The sequence below is a fragment of the Ctenopharyngodon idella genome, chromosome 11, assembly GCF_019924925.1.
Source record: "Ctenopharyngodon idella isolate HZGC_01 chromosome 11, HZGC01, whole genome shotgun sequence".
NCBI classification, from domain to species: domain Eukaryota; kingdom Metazoa; phylum Chordata; class Actinopteri; order Cypriniformes; family Xenocyprididae; genus Ctenopharyngodon; species Ctenopharyngodon idella.
The window spans coordinates 15919150-15938962 of NC_067230.1; the positions used below are offsets into that span (position 1 = coordinate 15919150).

The window sequence follows — 19813 nt, forward strand, 5'->3', positions numbered from 1 at the left end:
ATTGTTTTATGTTAGAAAACATTCTGGTTGCACTTTACTTAAATGCATTATAAAAGTATTGTAATGCGTTAATTATGCCTTGTAATGCACATTATAATGCATTTTATGATCTCATGAATAACTGTAACCACAGTTATAATACTTATCTATTCACTGTTACAATTTTAGAAAGTATAATACATTAAAACAAATGACAAACAAACCAATTTCTGATGTATCTGCAAAGCAAATATTATAATGCATTTTAACTTCGGTTACAATTATTTATGAAAAGATATAATGCATTATAATGTACATTAAGAATACATTTATAATGCTTTATACATACATAAAGGCTTTAAAAAAGTGTTACTGACATTCTTTATGTTTACAGTTCATTCAGTCAGTTTTGTTTGTAGTATAATACAGTGTTGCAGATATTAAAGTTATGTGTATGTGAATGTGAGGACTTACAATTTCTCCTTTGGGACCAGCTTCACCTTTGAACCCTGCGAGACCCGGATCACCCTACAGACAAACACACATCAGAGTCAGATTATTACTGCAAATCATGAAGCTCGTGATCTGATCTGCATTATCAGAAAGAGGCCAGAAGATATTCTGAATGATGATCGCTGGTGGGATTGAAGGGTGGGTGATGTGAGCAAAATCTTATTTCGTGACAAGAGCTGCCTAACAGTATTATTCAAGTAAAAAAATGACTCCTTGTGCTTTTAATAACACTTCATTATCAAACATGTCCCACTCTTTATACCTCTCAAAAGTGCTGATTCATCCAGTAATGAAAAAAGTGAAGTCTTTATAAGTGAGTCATTGAATCATTCATTCAAAAGATTCGTTCAAAAGCGCTGATTCATCCAGTAATGAAACAAGTGAAGTCTTTATGAGTGAGTCATTGAATCATTCATTCAAAAGATTCGTTCAAAAGCGCTGATTCATCCATTAATGAGGCAAGTGAAGTCTTTATAAGTGAGTCATTGAATCATTCATTCAAAAGATTTGTTCAAAAGTGCTGATTCATCCATTAATGACGCAAGTGAAGTCTTTATGAGTGAGTCATTGAATCATTCATTCAAAAGATTTGCTCAAAAGCGCTGATTCATCCAGTAATAAAACAAGTGAAGTCTTTATGAGTGAGTCATTGAATCATTCATTCAAAAGATTCATTCAAAAGTGCTGATTCATCCATTAATGAAGCAAGTGAAGTCTTTATGAGTGAGTCATTGAATCATTCATTCAAAAGATTCATTCAAAAGCGCTGATTCATCCAGTAATGAAACAAGTGAAGTCTTTATGAGTGAGTCATTGAATCATTCATCCAAAACGAATAAAAAAACCCAATAATAATTATAATATAATTATAATAATAATATTTTTTAAAAAAAGAATGCAGCAATAAAATTTTTAGTTGTCTATTCAGAATCATGGGAGAATCGTGATCTCTATGTTAAACAAAAAAATTGTGATTCTCAGTTTATCAGTTTATCATGCGGTGGAGGAGGTCAATTTGAAATGAAGACTGAAACTCACAGACTGTCCCTTGGGCCCCAGAGGACCCGTCGCTCCCTGCGGTCCAGGAGGGCCGCGAGGGCCTGGAAAACCAGGAGAGCCAGCAATACCGGGAGCACCCTGCGGGAAGAAAAGAGCTTCCTCACATGATCTATTGTGTTGCTTTGAGTCATTCAAATGATCAGAAGTGATCGTTGTATCATGTCAAAACAGGAATGATGCTCAGATGGACTATAGAAATAAACAGCTCATTCACAGTGGATCACAAATAACAAAGTCTCATGGATATTTACATATACATGTACGTACCACTGATCCTTTAGCTCCGGGGATGCCGTCAGTACCAGGGTTACCCTGCAGATTGAGATCACACAGTCAGAGAGTTACCGTCTAACACTCAGTTTACTCACATCAGTTGTTGTTTGGTCTGTGCATTCAACTTGAAAGCAAAAAAATAGAAATAATCCTGACAAAAATGAGGAATCCTAGGCATTCAGCAACATATAATCATTTTAATGCAGTTTATTCTAATCTGCTGCATAAATTATTTCAGTTACTGGGCCTAAAATTAACATTCACCAAGTGCCAAATGTGAGTAGAAATGTCGGTGTCACTCGCCAGTTGGTTGCCACAAAAGTTTAAGCCTTGACAATTTAAATATTCAAGCGCAAGAAGGTGTGAAAGGGAGCTCATTTCATAACTCATTACCCAGAAAGCCACATCCCAGACAGCGCACGAATACTAAACTGAGCTATTTCACGTCTTCTTGCACTTGAGTGGACAAATTCACACAAAATTATGTCAAAAAATAGTGAGTATCCTAGTAAACATAGTCGATTATGTCTTAAGTGAATGTAAACACATGTGTACAGTATCAGTATATTGGATCTGTACTTTCGCTCTTAAAGTGACAGCAACCTAATAGTCTAATAAAGGGCAAAGAAAAAAAATCACTCGCTGCTCTTGACTGAAAAACTTTTGTAACTTTAATAAGGATTAATTAATAAGGCACCTGAAAACTGATGTTAAACTTATTACTGATGTTTAAAACGTCCATTTTTTATTAATTATTTCTCGGTCTTTATTAGAATATAAGCAGAAAATACAGTAAATTTGAATGCAGTGTTAAAAAACAGGAAAAAAAATCAGAAAAAAAACTACTTTTATAGGCTAAAGTGGCAAGTATTTAGTGACCTCCCCTTACACTTGAGCAACAGCAGGAACCGGCTCCCTTAAAGTTAAATGGAACGGAAAATTACTGGAAGGCCAAGAAAACTTTTAAAATCTGATGAGAGGTTTCTCAGAGTTTCATTTTTGAGAACATGGAAGAAGTCCAGGAGGTCACACTAAATACTGATTTTTGCTTAAAGAAGCCATTTTGTTCAGAATTGTTTTTACATTTTGTGTACATATTTCCTGTATTTTCTGTTTGTATTGTAATAAAGAGACTGAAAAATAAATATGGATGGTCATTAAAACACTGCTAAAACAACAAAGCTGGTGGTGGCCTAAGACTTTTGCACAGTACTGTATGTTAAAAAACGCTACAAAAAGTTGTCCACCCAACATGCTCTTTCTCCAGTAACGTTAATAGAACGTTTGTTCAAGGTTATCTGGTCTTCAATAATGTTCTCAAAATGTCAGCACACTATCTATTCATTGTTTATTAACTGTTGTTTTTTTCTGAAACATTTCAGTTGGGTGTTCATCTAACATTTTTAAATGTTACTACTTGTTTCAGAGAACATTCAAAAGTAACTTTCCCTTAGTGTTTCCCAAATGGAATGTTGCCTTATCATTTGCCTAACCAAGAATAAAAGTTTTTAAAATATAAAAAAAAACAGAATGTTTTCATTGTTCAGAAAAGCATTTGCATAACTTTATGGGAACTTTAGCAAAATGTTCTCAGAACACATTTTTGTTAGCTGGAATGGTGTTTCAGTCATGTTTTAGGCCTCATCAGAGTCATACAGTCAGAGTCACACTGCTTCTACATGGCACAAATTCATTTCAACGCCCATGTTAACAGCAGGATGTTATAGTTTCTTTACAGCACACTTATTTCAGGCCCTCTGGAGTAACCTGAGGTTCAGTGCCTCATTCAAGGCCACAATGAGAAACTGAGCTTTATATCATAATAATAATAGTCCTTTTTTTACTCACAGAGACTCCAGATGGTCCTGGAGATCCAGGGACACCTGACTCTCCACGGGGTCCTTGAGCTCCCTCGGGTCCACGGGCTCCGGTAGGTCCTGCTTCGCCCTATGAATGATGAGAAACAACATGATACAGCACAACTATTTCTTCTCAAGAACAGGTAATTTTCAGTGCCTGGGTTGAACATTAATCTACATTAGTTTAGTCATTAAAAAGTGTTCATAAACTTGCAGATTATTACTAAATTTGTTGTGTGGATAATAGTCTTAATAGCAGGAAAGTGACAATCACGTCACACTATTCCTCATTTAAATAATTCATAGACAGCATAAAGGGGCGGGGCCTGGTTGAGTTAGTTAGTAGTGTGTTGAAACTGGCGGTTATGGTAAGGGGCGGGACATTTCCCAAACACCAATCACAACACACTGCTCCAGGCGACCAATCAGAGCACATTGTGCTTTTCAGAAGGAGGGGCTTCATAGAGACAGGAACTAAACAGAGCGTTACTGACAGACTGGGAAGAGAGGAGCTGAACAATGGAGAATATGAGGAAAATAATCAACATTCAAGCAGGAAAACCTGTTCTAGTAGAGCACAGAAACAATATCTTTGGTATCTTTAGCCTGTTACAAGTCATGCATAAAAATACCAAAGTAGCAATACTCACACTTGTGTTTAAAACTAGTGCATCATTAATAATGACACATGTGACAGGAGCTGATAATAAAGCAGTGTAAACGGCTGATTAGCGACAGAGAAAGGAAGAATTAAGAGCTGTCACACCTTCGCACCAGGGGATCCTGGGAAACCGGAAGCTCCAGACGGACCAACTGGACCCTGTTAACAAAAACAGCACGAGGTGAATAAAATGAACATTCATTTAGAGCTACTACAACAGATGATGATGATGATGGTGATGAAGCCTCAAACCTACAGGAGGACCAGCAGAGCCGGGCAAACCATCATTTCCACGAGCACCCTGATCAAACACACACAACAGACAAATAATCAACATCCTCACAGGATACACAAGCATCTTGGTGAACTGTTTCCATTATGCTATTATTTTGCAAGCTGGTGATATTGATTACCATATTATTATTATCATCATCAGAAACACAGCATATAGATTTACAGTTTACTGCACTATGAATGAGAGAGAAAGACACTGAAGTCTCGTCTCATATGACACCTCCATGTCAACAGCAAAAAAAGGACTAAAGACCAATCTATTTAAATTACTTTATTATTATAACTGTAGACTTTCAAAGATCATTGTATATTTCAACTCATATTAACATATCGTGCTGCTGTACCACTGTTTATGATTATGAAATTACATTTTTTTCCCTTCTAGTCATTCATCTACAGTCAAATGCAAATGTCCCACAAACAAAGGAAGTATATCATATTGCTTACTTCCCATGTCTGAAAATAACATGGATATGGCGAACCAGCAGACCATACTGCAAAGAAATATTTTCTTCCTCAGTGTTTCTGTCTTGTTTTCCAGCACAAATATCTAAACATTCTTAAATAAAGATACATTTACTTGAGAAGCAAAATAGCATAAGATATTAAGTCCTGTTTACTGTAAAATGCAGAGTTTTTGCTTAAAACAAGAACAAATATCTGCCAGTGGGGTCAGAAAAATAATCTTGTTTAAAGATATTTTTTCTTGTTTGAAGACTTAACTCACTCTAATTTGATAAACTTTTCAGAAAGCAAGACTTAATATCTTAGCCGTTCACACAATGCGTTTTTCCTTGTTTTTTTAATGTAAACGCGCACTAGACGGACGTCTTTAACCGCTGTGCTCACGTCTCGCTCATGACAAGGCGTTAAAGGAAGTTCAACATTTATAAACACATCTTTAGACCTTGCACTTTTTTCAGTTCCACTGACCCTGCATCTCATGTTTTTAACAGCAAAAAACGCATGAACTGGGCCTTATGTAATTTTTCTTGTATCTTGATTTAAGAATGTTTAGATATTTGAACTGGAAAACAAGACAAAAATACAAAATAATTTTTCACAGTAAAAGTGAGGTACTGCACATATGGGGGACAACAAAAATGAATTTAATATATTGTTTGTATACTAGGCATGAACAATACACTAGGTTCTACACTACCTATCAAGCCAATCCCTGAATACTGAATTAATTTCTAATCGTTTTAAATAACCAGCTAATATTCATTAAGAATATAGACAAACTTTATATTACTGTAATTGTCTAGATTGGCAAAATGTGGGTAAAATATTTATATTTTTTCAAAACATTTAAGGTTTAAAACTCTATTATTTTTTAACTACATTTGTGCAGTAAAATTAACTTTAAAGAAGATCTACTGTTATCATTTTCATTCATGGAGAAAACATGCCTTAGTGGAGGATTTCTGTCACCCGGTGGAAAACAAACACTTTTAACATGAAAATTACATGAAATTACCACTATAACCAGCAGATGGCTGCAGAGGACCACTCATTAGCTCATTTGCCATTTTCACTCCTTTTTATAGTTCTTTTCGTGTGTCTTGCTTTTGGATTTATTATCAAATGATTATTATTAGAGATGCAATTTCTCCACCGATACCCGATTATTCAGAGTGATATCTGCCGATAACGATAACGATAGTTTGGGGGTTCTGCCTTTTATACCTTCTTTAAATTAATGATCATTTCATTATACTTAATAATTAATCATTATATTTTTAATTATTATATTTTAAAATAAATAAATAAAAACTTTATTCTCTCCATTTCATCAGCTTGTTTCAGATTAACTGGTATCAGTTATAAACACATTACTCAAATTAATATTAACACATATTAACTAAATTCTTAGTTAGATTAAATGAATATTTCTTAACTTTCTGAATGTTATTAATTCATATAATTACTATTAATATTGAACATCAAACTAGTTTCTTAGCATTTTCTTTACACAAAGCCCAAATGCGGTGAATTTTCCTGACCTCTTTTGATTGACAAGATATACCAGCCCTGACTATCAGCTGTTTTTAAACTATCTACTATTGGCCTGATATATCAGTGCATCTCTAATTATTATTATAAATTTTAACAATTTTATTGCACTAAAGTATGAAGTATAGCAAGAGTAGGAAAAGTCACAAAGTCTCATGCCATTTACAGAAAGGTATTTCATTAAATAAATAAGCCCAGATTTGACAGTGGATGGGAAACCATCTTGAATTACTCCCGCATCATATTCTGTAAACTGCATTTATGACAAAGAACTACACAGATGCAGATATCATAACAATCTATCAACAAATACACACTGACGCTACAGATTGAAGAAAACTGAATAATGCAGACTAAAATACGAGGATGAGCCAAAGCCTGTTGCCGGCGATCATGAATTAGTGTATATATTATTGGAGTTAATCACAAATTCTTAGGGGGGGATGGGTGGAAATTGGGGAGGGGGGGGATTAAAGCCATCCTAAAATGGCCCTAGTGACACCCCTGATATAGATGGAAATATATTTATAAAACATAAATTATTTGACATTAAGCTACAGAGGAAAGGCTTATAGAATGAAGATTTGAAGAAGCGAGTGATTCTTACAGCAGCTCCAGACGGTCCCGGACGCCCCCTTTCACCAGGCAAACCGCGTGGACCCTGAGGAACAACACACACACACACACACACACAGCAGTCATTCATCAAGTGAATATTAACTGTTTTCCCAAAAGATTCCTTTGGAGAAATAAAAAGGAGTCAATAGTTGAATGTGGAGAGCTGCTCAGTTCAGTGTGAGTTTATACTGAGATCTCTGACTTTTGAAGACTTCGGCAAATCTGAGCACATTATTGAGCGCACAGTTTGAGACATTATTGTGATCGGAAACTCTAGAGAAGACACATTTGACATTTCTTCAGAGGAAGTTTCCATTCGCTTGCCATTTAATCTCAATGGTGTCTAAACTGCAAAAAATGATGTTCTTGCTCAGTGTTTTTGTCTTGTTTTCCAGCACAAATATCATTTACTGGAGGAGCAAATGACGTAAGATATCGAGTCTTGTTTTCTGATCAAAATGAAGTGAGTTTATGTTTAATATTTGAACAAGTATCTGCTAGTGGGGTCAGAAAAATAAACTGAATTCAAAGGGAAAACGATTATTTTTCTGACCCCACCGGCAGATATTTGTTCTTGTTTTAATCTTAAATGCACTTCATTTTGATCAATTTTTCAGTAAACAAGACTTAATACCTTCATTAATTTTGCTTCTCCAGTAAATGTATCTTGATTTAAGAATGTTTAGATATTTGTACTGGAAAACAAGACAAAAATACTTAGTAATAAAGTCATTTTTTGTAGAGATCTTGTGTGTGTTTTGCTCTTTCCTATCTGGGAATTTGGTTGCAATATTTATAATGTCATTTGTTGTCTCATATATGCTGACGAATGTGATTTTTCTGAACACATGGCAGTTTATTTAGTGGCGTCTGAGCATTTGAGACGCTGTTGGTCAGACAGACTGTGTGTACTGATGTTTGTTTGAATCTGACGTTTGCTCAGGCTTAGGTGCAGGTGTATCTGTTGAATAAATGAAACTTTATTCAAGTTGAATTTATTTGTGCAGCCGAGCGCAAACACCTACCATCGGTCCAGGAGCACCGCTTTCTCCAGGAGAGCCGCTCTCACCCTGACAGACAGAGAGAGAGACGGGTCATACTGAGAGTCAAACACTGAAATACTCATACATGTGATGGTGGAAATGTGAGTTGTGAAGGTCATACTTTTGCCCCAACGGCTCCAGACTCTCCTTTAGCACCATCGAGACCTGAATATCCCTACACACACCACAGATCAACACGTTTAGCAACACTGTTTGCACTTCAAAGTCATGTATTATCACAGCATTAAGGCGAAACCATTGACTTTTCATGCATTGGTCAATTTTCTTCTTTCAGACCAGTGGTAAAAAAAAACATACAAAATACACACTTATTACACTTGATCTAATTGCGTCTGTAGATTTTAATTCCAATACATATCTTTAAAGGCGGTAAGTTTTAAACCTGGCTTTATCCAATGGTCAGATTTGTGTTCTGGAAATTAGGTAATGCCTAATTTGCATATTTAAACATTGTAATACAAAACAGTAGGGCTTTTCACACTGTGCTTAAAGGGATAGTTCACCTAAAAAAATGAAAAATTTGTCATCATTTACTAACCCTCAAGTTGTTCCAAACCTGTATGAGTTTCTTTGTTTTGGCGTCGCCAAAGAGCACGAACTTTTAGCCAATCAGCAATCAGCAGGCAGACGTGATCATTCATGACTGACAGGTTTTTAGCTTGATAACTTGCAGCTGTATATTCATACAGCGGTATAAATATACAGTAAACACAAAGGTAAGCGCATTGTTTTTGCTGTGAATTTTTTTGTTGTCGGGTTATCATGCAGTATGTATCAATGAATGGCTGTGGTGTGAGCATTAACGTGTGTGAAACTCCTGCTAATTATGTTACTTATTCCAATCATTTATATTAGGCACTTTTTACACTTAAATTGGCTTATTCATACTGTCGACATTGAAAATGATGCATGTGTTTTTCTGAGGGTTAAAGTCATCGGTTGATTTCTTGATTGCTGTTTTGACAGAGATTCCACCTGGACGTTTTAGTCATATTTGCTAATTCTTAATGTATTTGATACATTTTCCTGGGAAATTGATTTATTTTTATATTATTTTGTCATCATTATTTTGTTTTAGGGAGATAAAAATGGTGCTTATCAACCTTAGTTGACATGGCAATACAATTCTAATCACATTATTTTGGGCGGGTTTTGGTGAGCTTTTGGGCTGGAAATTGTAGAACCAATCAGGCAACACTGATGGAAGTCAGTGGTGCCCTACAACTGTTTGATTTCAAACATTCTTCAAAATATCTTCCTTTGTGTTCAGCAAAAGAAAGAAACTCATACAGGTTTGGAACAACTTGAGGGTGAGTAAATGATGACAGAATTTTCATTTCTGGGTGAACTATCCCTTTGGGTTAAAAGAACGCTTGACTCTTGTTAGCACCATGTTTTAACCTGGATTATCGTCGTTCTAAACCCCGCTTTTAACCCTGGGTTAAAAGAACGCTTGACTCTTGTTAGCACCATGTTTTAACCCGGATTATCGTCGTTCTAAACCCCGCTTTTAACCCTGGGTTAAAAGAACGCTTGACTCTTGTTAGCACCATGTTTTAACCCAGATTATCGTCGTTCTAAACCCTGCTTTTAACCCTGGGTTAAAAGAACGCTTGACTCTTGTTAGCACCATGTTTTACTCAGTGTTATGAAACCCTGTTCCAGAGCACAATTAGTGGCGTTTTGCAGCATTAACCCTGTATTGCAGTGTCAGATGTGTGCAGTGTAAAATGAAGCGGATTTATAATGGCTTCATGCTTAGCCATATTATTCCCGTGATTTGTGCAGTCTCAGAAAAAATGCGATTTTTCATCCTTTGAGAGGAAAAAAGTCAAAATGGTGACAGAAAATGTGACAACTGGAGTGAAAAAGAAATTGTTTCATTCTTGCCTTTACAGTCCGAAAAGTCTATTCCGGATAAACTTGATAGTACAATCAGGCAAAATATAACGAGGATGCACAATGCTAGAGCATTTATGTAAACAGGCAATCGTCCAATCAATGACGCTGACACACACCGTAAACAATAAGAACGTTAACCCAGGGTTAAGAATGTGAAACAGCAGCTTATGAATACCCAGGATTAATTGTGAAATATGAGCAATTTAAAAAGGTGAAGTAGAATTGCCCAGGATTCAGTTTACCCGGGTTTAGAATGATCCAGGGTTAACTAGCTATTTCAAGTGTGAAAAGCCCTATTTTTACCCTGTAGAGACTGACCACTAAAAGAGCACATGATGAAAAAGTGCACTAACTCTGTGTCCCTTGATTCCAGGTAGACCTGGTGTTCCTGGGAATCCACGAGCTCCCTGTGTTTAGAGAGAGAGAGAGAGAGAGAGAGAGAGAGAGAGAGAGAGAGAGAGAGAGAGAGGTATGAGGTGAATGGAAGTATTCAGACGTCTCTTCTTTCTTTCTCTGGCCTAAGGCCACAGCAGCGTCTCACATCTGGGCAAAAGCTTGAGCGCTGCGGGCAGCAGTCACTGCGTCTCTGCACTCCTCACATGATGGATCAAACACTTTAACGCTGTTTCAGTTTAAAATGGTTCACCTGAGGTCCGGGAGGTCCACGTTCACCACTGTTCCCAGGTTTGCCAGGTTCGCCCTACAAGTAAAAAACAGTGATTTCATACATGTAGCTTAAAATCAAATGCTGGGCTGAGCAGGAGTTTCTGACGACAGACGTTTCTTCAGTGCTCAAATGTCATCTTGTGGCAGAAAAGTGTAACTACAAACCCAACCGGAAATGAAAGATTTGCATTTATGCTTCTACATCAAAGCTGCAGTTCGCTGGGAACACTTTTTTCACACTTTATACAATACAGATTCTGCCAAAGTTCAGTAATGAACAGGAAAATAACAGTGTTAGTGTTGCAAAATTAATCAGTCATAAAACCAATTCAACTTCAGCTATAAAGCAGCTCTGTAGAAATCATTGGTGTCATTATTCAACTCAAATCAGTTGAGTGTTGATTGAGTTCAGATCAATAACAGCACAAAAGTTAGTGTCATTATTCAGCTCAGTTCACTTAAATCAATAATATTGCTGTCTTTCAAACCCCATTTAATAGACATTTGCTGCAGTACTGACGCTTGAGGACACTGTGTTCACACAGAAATCTTTCAGTGTGTGATGTGGGCAAGAGAAATGGAAGGAATGGAGTCTGAAGAGAAGAACAGCTGGAGTCTCCAGTACTGAGAAAAACACCTTGGAGAAAGTTCACAGAACTATAATTGTAACGTGACGTTCGGCGGGTGATTTGATCGTCCGCCTTTACAGAACATATGAGGACGAATCAGATAACAGTGTGAGCAGGTTAATCTGACGCTGACGTGAGGCGTGAGAATACTTACATCATCTCCTGGTTTTCCTGAGGGGCCAGGAGGGCCACGAGGACCCATTGGGCCCTATCAAGAAAAAAAAAGATTAATTATAGAGGTCCAGACAGATATGAGATATGAGTGAAAACACTGAGAACAATGATAAAGTGTTGACTATGTGCTTTGTGCACTTTACAATAAGGTCCCATTCGTTAATGCGTTAACTAACAATGAGCAATACATTTTATACAGTATTTATTCATCTTTGTTAATGTTAAAACCAGCTGTTTATTTTCAGCTCAGGACCGTTAATTAATATTATGCTTTTTTTCCACGTTCATCTTTCTTTAAGTGTGTAATGTTGATGTTTTAGCATGAAAAAGCTCTGCAAAGTTCCCTGAAACGCCTCCATTGTAGTCTTCAGTTTTCTTCAAAATATTCCTCATTTAAATAATTCATATGCAGAATAAAGGGGCGGGGCCTGGTTGAGTTAGTTAGTAGTGTGTTGAAACTGGCGGTTATGGTAAGGGGCGGGACATTTCCCAAACACCAATCACAACACACTGCTCCAGCCGACCAATCAGAGCACATTGTGCTTTTCAGAAGGAGGGGCTTCATAGAGACAGGAACTAAACAGAGCGTTACTGACAGACTGGGAAGAGAGGAGCTGAACAATGGGGAATATGAGGAAAATAATCAACATTCAAGCAGGAAAACCTAAAAACAACATCAAGACTTTGAAAAAGAGCATAAAATGACCTCTAACAGATACAACTTTGATGTTATGTATTAATAAATGTTAACACTAAGATTAATCAATGCTTTAGAAGTATTCTTCATTGTTTGTTCATGTTAACTAATTTTTACAAATGGAACCTTACTGTAAAAAATTCATAAACGAGAGCACTGGAGCCAGCGGTGTGCACCTCGCTGACCTGAACTCAAGATCTAGAGAGGCTTATTATGATTAGGATTATTACGGTTAAATGAAGTGGCATTTGCACACTGGGAGGTTGACTGTAATCGTCAGTAATGAGAGTTTTTCTGAAGTGTTTCAGGTTTTTTGGATACGTACGGATGATCCGGGCTCTCCGGCTTCTCCAGGGTTGCCTTGAAATCCTTGTGGGCCCTGCGGCAAATAGAGACCGAATTCACATCACAGACTGTCAGTCCAGTTTCATGCCAGAAACAATATTTATATGATCAGTATGTGTACAGTGAGAAGAAGTATTATTAGACTGCTGGAGTACAAGCCGCTTCTGCCTGAAACACAGGATGCGTTTGTGTATAGACACATACTCTTTCCCAGAATATCACTTAGTTTTGATGTAACCCTTGATATAAACAGTATAGTTAATAACAAGAAAACCAAAACAAACATGAATTAGAAAAAGAGATGAATTATCTGTCTGCATGATGGTAGGAAAAAGCCCTACACTCTTACATGGTGTCCTAACCAGAAGCAATTTGTCTGTCCATAGCAGATGTGATGCGACTACGAGACGTGACAAAATAAATCAAAATCCACAGCCAATCAGAAGAGCGTATGGGTGGAGTCTCTGTGCAAGCACACTGCATTTGCAACTAAATCAATCAAGAATCACAGCCAATCAGAAGAGCATGTGGGCGGAGTCTCTCTGTAAGCACTCTGCACTCGCAACTAAATCAATCAAGAATCAAATCCAATCAGAAGAGCATGTGGGCGGAGTCTCTATGCAAATGCACTATACTCGCAACTAAATCAATCAAGAATCACAGCCAATCAGAAGAGTGTGTGGGCGGAGTCTCTTTGCAAGCGCACTGCATTTGCAACTAAATCAATCAAGAATCACAGCCAATCAGAAGAGTGTGTGGGCGGAGTCTCTTTGCAAGCACACTGCATTTGCAGCTAAATCAATCAAAAGTCACAGCCAATCAGAAGAGTATGTGGGCGGAGTCTCTCTGCAAGCGCACTGCACTCACAACTAAATCAATGAAGAATCACAGCCAATCAGAAGAGCATGTGGGCGGAGTCTCTTTGCAAGCGCACTGCACTCGCAACTAAATCAATCAAGAATTACAGCCAATCAGAAGAGCATGTGGGCGGAGTCTCTTTGCAAGCGCACTGCACTCGCAACTAAATCAATGAAGAATCACAGCCAATCAGAAGAGTGTGTGGGCGGAGTCTCTTTGCAAGCACACTGCATTTGCAGCTAAATCAATCAAAAGTCACAGCCAATCAGAAGAGTATGTGGGCAGAGTCTCTCTGCAAGCGCACTGTACTCACAACTAAATCAATGAAGAATCACAGCCAATCAGAAGAGCATGTGGGCGGAGTCTCTTTGCAAGCGCACTGCACTCGCAACTAAATCAATCAAGAATTACAGCCAATCAGAAGAGCATGTGGGCGGAGTCTCTTTGCAAGCGCACTGCACTCGCAATGAAATCAATCAAGAATCACAGCCAATCAGAAGAGTGTGTGGGTGGAGTCTCAACGAAATAAATAAGTACATAATCAAAATCATAAATATTCACTAGAAATTAAATACATGAAAGTATTATGCAATCATTTAAGTAATTTATCCTTATATAGAACCTTATTTTCTAAGAGTACACAGCTTATAGAGAGGATGACGACTACGAGTGCTAACCTGTATGTGTGTGTGATGTTATTATTACATTTGGGAAGCCAAGTATCATCTTACACATGCCATTTTTGTGTCTTTCAAAGCATAAAAATTCACATTCACATTACAGTCGTATCTTTACTTATCGCATATGTCAGGTGAGGTGTTTGTTGAGGAAATACACTCACGGGAGATCCATTGGGGCCTGGTGGTCCTCGTGGACCCATCGGACCCTGAAGAACAAACATAAGAACACAAATCAATAAATCCGTTCAGTGATATAATGAGACTCATGTTGTAGCTGTGGGTTATATCTTAATGTCTTCATCATGATAGTTGTTCTTTGGCCGTCTTCATGGGAGACGTTACCCAGCAGAGCCCTCAGGACATCAGAGCGACTCGCTGGAGCAGAAACACTGAGATTCCACACACTCACAAATCAGCTTAAGCGCTTTGAACCCGTGTGACTTACCGGCAATTAAATGTTTCAGAGCTTTTTCACCAATGACATGAAGGAGAGCGACAACCGGTGCACTAAATCACCGCATGATAATAATTCACACAGGGGGGAAAAACATCATGTTCAAACAGGTAATAATTATAATGGTTTTGAACCTGACAGATTTTCCACATTAAGCAGTGCTTAATATTTGGATGCATGTTACTAAAAAAACAACAAAGAAAACGATTTAGGTAGATTCTCCTGAAACCACAGGAAAATCATCATCGGCACAGGCCGAGCTCCTGAATGGCTCCTAGTGTTTAAAGAGACGGATATATACGTGTAACGCAGTGGGAGTTTCCCAGAACTAATAAAACACTCTATGTGTTCCTGCACGTCACATGACTGAGCCTGTGAAGGAGCTTATGGAATCTTCTTATGTCCGTCAGCACAGACAAAAATATGCTTTCAGATGTTTGCATGCTGGGAGAAAAACTTTATTTTACAGTATGTGCAGCTGCAGTGCACTTACCTGAGTGAGTACTGGGTAATATAAGGTAACTACATGGGTTAAGGTTAGGTTTAGGGGTAAGTTCAGGGTTATTATTGTAATTACTAGTACATATGTACACGGGGAACAGGATTGTAAAACAAAGTGCAACCAAAAATGAACATGGCTTATATGAGTGGTTCTTAAACTCATCTAGATTAGCTGAAGACCATCAACAAATTTGGATTCTATCCAGAGCCTGATTTCAATATTTGAAAATTGACCCATTTTTAGGCTGTTAACTGTGTGTTTATTGCCCACATATCACATATTTTAGTAATCATAAATTAGGTGTCATTCGAAAAGCTTAAACAATCACAATTCATCAACTGTTTCAAAACTGGACATTAACATAGAAATGGTACTTTAAATATTTCTAGTGTGCTTAATTTTTGTGAAATTTGGTACACAATTTGGTTAGACATATGGCATAATGTTTAGTTCAGTACATTTGCCTTACAGTAAACTTAAACTTCTAAACTTTTGTAGACTTTCAAGTGCTTTTCTGCAATAATCTGCTGAGTGTCGTCTTTAAAAAGAGACCAGCCTTAGGTCTGTATTCCAAAGCATTCATCAATCACAACCGTTTAAGTTCAGATCCGTGTGACGGTTCATGGGTTAAACGTCGTAATCAAGTCTGTTTTAATGACTTCAGCCTTTACAGTCCTCATGTACCTGGTCGTGACAGCAGCATTCTAGTACAAAACATACAATGAGCTGCTAGCATGTGAAATCAGCACTGGGAGTAGTTTTTTGGTTTTATCTGGCTGGGTGCAATTTTTAATACATCACCGTTTTATTGGATAGACTATAAAAAAGAGGTGGTAAGTCACTAGGGAGGGTGGTTGCAGGCCAGGCTTGACCTGCATCACCAACACGAGCTGCTCATGTGCATAAACTTGTCCCTTGTGTCACCAGAAAAATCACCAACTAATAGAAAACTGGTTGCTCTGTCATTGGCAGTGTGAACGTCCTTTTAGCTCACGTTTTCTGTAGCTCGGTGTGCTACAGAATCTAGGCTTGACAAAACCCTTTAAACTTCCATAGAGTAAATTTCTAAATTTATTGCACAGGATATGTGCTGTGAGAAAGCTGGGCTTTTGCCTGATATTATGCTTACGCTGCAAAAAAAATTATCCCTCTCCCTCAGTTTTTCTGTCTTGTTTCCCAGTAGAAATATCTAAACATTCTTAAATCAAGACACATTTATTGGAAAAGCAAAAAGACTGAAGATATTAAGTCTTGTTTACTGAAAAATGTATCAAAATTAAGTGAGTTTAAGCTTAAAATAAGAACAAATATCTGCCAATGGGGTCAGAAAAAGAAACTGAATTCAAAGGGAAAACACACTCTAAGAGTGTTGAGTTAAAAACAACCCAAGTTGGGTTGAAAATGGACTAACCCAGCAGTTTGGGTTAAATGTTTGACCAACCTGTTGAGTAGTTTTATTTAACTCAACTATTGTTTAAAAATGACTGTATGTCTGGCTTAAAATGAACCCAAAGTATGTTGGAAATTAACATTTATTAATATGTTTAATAAATTAACATTTATTAATGTTTAATTAATAATAATTAAACAATAAACATTTGTTAAATTGCTTATTAATAAATGTTCACCTTTTGATTATTATTGCTGCCTCTAGTAATTATGTGTCTGATTTTTAATTTCCAACATATTTTGGGTTCATTTTAAGCCAGACATATAGTCATTTTTAAACAATAGTTGAGTTAAATAAAACTACCCAGCACATTGGTCAAACATTTAACCCAAACTGCTGGGTCAAAACAACCCAATTGCTGGGTTTGTCCATTTTCAACCCAACTTGGGTTGTTTTTAACCCAGCATTTTTAGAGTGCAAGTTTGTTTATTTTGTTCTTATTTTAAGCAAAAACTCACTTGATTTTAATACATTTTTCAGTAAACAACATTTAATATCTTTAGTAATTTTGCTTCTCCAGTAAATGTGTCTTGATTTAAGAATTTTTAGATATTTATACTGGAAAACAAGACAAAAATGGCGAGTAAGAAAATCATTTTTTGGATTGTAAATACTGATGACAATATTTTTTATTGCTTGTATTGTGTTTCTTAGTTTATTATTACTAGTATGTTTTAAAGCTATATTTAGGTAGATGAAACTTAACTATACATTTTAATGTATTATTATTATGCAATTAACTCAAAAAGTACTATATAATTAAATAGAAGTGTTCAATAGCATTTTTCCTTCTTCGCTGCATCGCTGCGTCGCTGCATTTCACTGGTATTGGAATCAGATAGTTACACTTTGAATCACAAACAAAACTAATCACGAGGCCAGTGAAGATTCACAGCTCTACACAGAACAATGTTAAATATCGAAAGATCTCCACTACACAGTGATATAATGATAAATGCCCACCATTGGTCCCTGCATCACTCCCATCTGTGCTGCTCCTGCTTTGTCATCAAATCCACCAGCCATCTGAGAGGCAAAGTTCTGAAAAAGAGCAAAATCATTCAGCATCGGCAAAATGTAAACCATAAATACAATTCACAAGTCCACATATTCCTTGAGAGAGATAAACATAAACACATTTCACTGATTCTTGAGATAAGAATCTACACAAAAGCCCTCTTTATGTTAAAAATAAATAAATTCATCAAAATAAAATACGTAAAAAGTTCCATCTAAAGGAAATTTGGATACTCAGGACATTCACCGCTTTTATTTTTAAATAATTTTGTTAGTATTATTTAAATACATGCTCTATACTTGGAAAATACATGTAATTTAGCCTGTCCTCAGCATGTCAACAAAGTGTTTAAAAATGCAACAAATTATAAAAATGCAAGCCTTGAATTATATTTTCCATAAAAAAAAAAGCCTATCAAAGTTGTGTCCTCACTTTGCGTCAACTCCGTCAGGATTTTTTATAATTGTGAATAAATCAGATGTCATGGTCATCTTTATCTCTGAGGAGCACTTACTGTTTCCTGCTCATTGTGCATCTCACAGTAGGACACATAGTCCTGGAAGTTTTATATTTTTTAATATTTTATACAAACAATGTTGAAGTCTCTGCGGTCACAGATTTAACATGTCAACTCCGTCATCCCGGTGTAATAGTTTCTGTAAATAGTTGTGGGATAAATCTGGGCATTTTTGATATGTTTATTAAGGCAGCTACAACTGAGAAAGAAAACAAAATTGCTCCACTGAACAACACGTGGTTAAGGTGGAAAAATATTCAGTTTTCTCAACTCCGTCAGACGTCAACTCTGTCAGGTTTTATGTCTGATGGTTGACAACGGCTCTCAAAAAGTCTATATATTGTGATTTAATATGTTTTTTTGCATATGAGGAATTCTTCTAATGTTGTTTCATGATTCTATTTATACTGTATATTTGGCCACAGCTGGACCTTCGTCAACTCCGTCAATATTTGTCAACTCCATCAGGATTTGTCAACTCCGTCAGCATTTAACTCCAGCAGTTGAAGGTTTTTTTAATTGTGAAAGAAATGTCTTATTCTATTTTCAATTTATTGTGTTAAAATATTAAACATCAACTGAACTACATGGTATCATGTATGATTTACCTAAGAACATTGGTTATATGTGTTTAATATTAAAAAGGAGGAATTAAGGACTTTAGGTACTGGATTATTCATAATAGCCCTAGCCCAAGAAAAACATTTAGAGAATTTATTTTTTCCACTTAGCTCCTTTACTGAACACCATTATTACATAACTGAAGACTTTACACTGTTGTTGGATGGATCAAATGAAAATATCATGCTTTTTAATGCGTCAGACGGAGTTGACACAAATTAAGTTCTGAAGTGAATAAATGTGCATTTTTAGGAAAAAAAACATTTTCAGAAAAACCTTTTGTTTTATTTTGTCCCTTATCTCAAGAATCAGTGATTTGTCTCGCTGTCTGCTTGAGTTCTGCCTGGACAGAGGTTGATTAAAGAGGATCTATTCTCCTTTTTTCCATGTTCATCATTCTTTAGTGTGTAATGTTACTGTTCGATCATGAAAAAGGTTTCCAAAGTCCCTCCAGCGGGAGTTCTTCTCTATATCAGTGTCAGTGTTTCTGAAACGCCTCCATTGTAGTCTTGAGTTTTCTTCACAGTATTATTCATTTAAATAATTCATACGCAGAATAAAGGGGCGGGGCCTGGTTGAGTTAGTTACCTGCTAGATGTAGGTAAAGGACAAACTCATTTTGCTGTTTCTCTTCTCTTTTCTCTTTCATTCAATTTATCTCGCTCTCAATCTGTTTGCGCTGACAGTCATTTTCAGTATAGGTATCATCTCATTTAGGGTTTTTAGGTCTTACATCAGATAAAAACATCATATGGAGACTGACTGTGTCGAAAAATCGAAAAATTACTTACTCCACCGAGGCCTGGGGGTCCGTTTGGACCGGGTGGTCCAGGAGGGCCGGGGTTTCCAGGGGTTCCCGGCTCACCATCTCTTCCACGGGGGCCTGGACTTCCCTAAAGACAGAGGAATGACCCTCAGTACGGTTTGTGTTTGTCATCTGAGAGTAACACTGAACATCCAGTGC

The 19813-nt window shown here is 36.8% G+C and overlaps 1 protein-coding gene across 1 annotated transcript in view; it reads right to left on the minus strand.

Moving 5' to 3' along the window:
• Positions 1–19813, minus strand: part of col2a1b (collagen, type II, alpha 1b) — a 50884-nt gene that overhangs the window by 20631 nt on the left and 10440 nt on the right. The window contains exons 7-22 of the mRNA XM_051913173.1: positions 19641–19742; positions 17657–17734; positions 14449–14493; positions 12730–12783; positions 11688–11741; positions 10885–10938; positions 10592–10645; positions 8437–8490; positions 8298–8342; positions 7262–7315; positions 4601–4645; positions 4450–4503; positions 3673–3771; positions 1819–1863; positions 1531–1629; positions 454–507 (exon numbers count right to left, since the gene is read on the minus strand). Of these exons, the coding sequence (XP_051769133.1) occupies positions 454–507; positions 1531–1629; positions 1819–1863; positions 3673–3771; positions 4450–4503; positions 4601–4645; positions 7262–7315; positions 8298–8342; positions 8437–8490; positions 10592–10645; positions 10885–10938; positions 11688–11741; positions 12730–12783; positions 14449–14493; positions 17657–17734; positions 19641–19742 (990 nt within the window). The remainder of the gene's footprint in view (positions 1–453; positions 508–1530; positions 1630–1818; positions 1864–3672; positions 3772–4449; positions 4504–4600; positions 4646–7261; positions 7316–8297; positions 8343–8436; positions 8491–10591; positions 10646–10884; positions 10939–11687; positions 11742–12729; positions 12784–14448; positions 14494–17656; positions 17735–19640; positions 19743–19813) is intronic.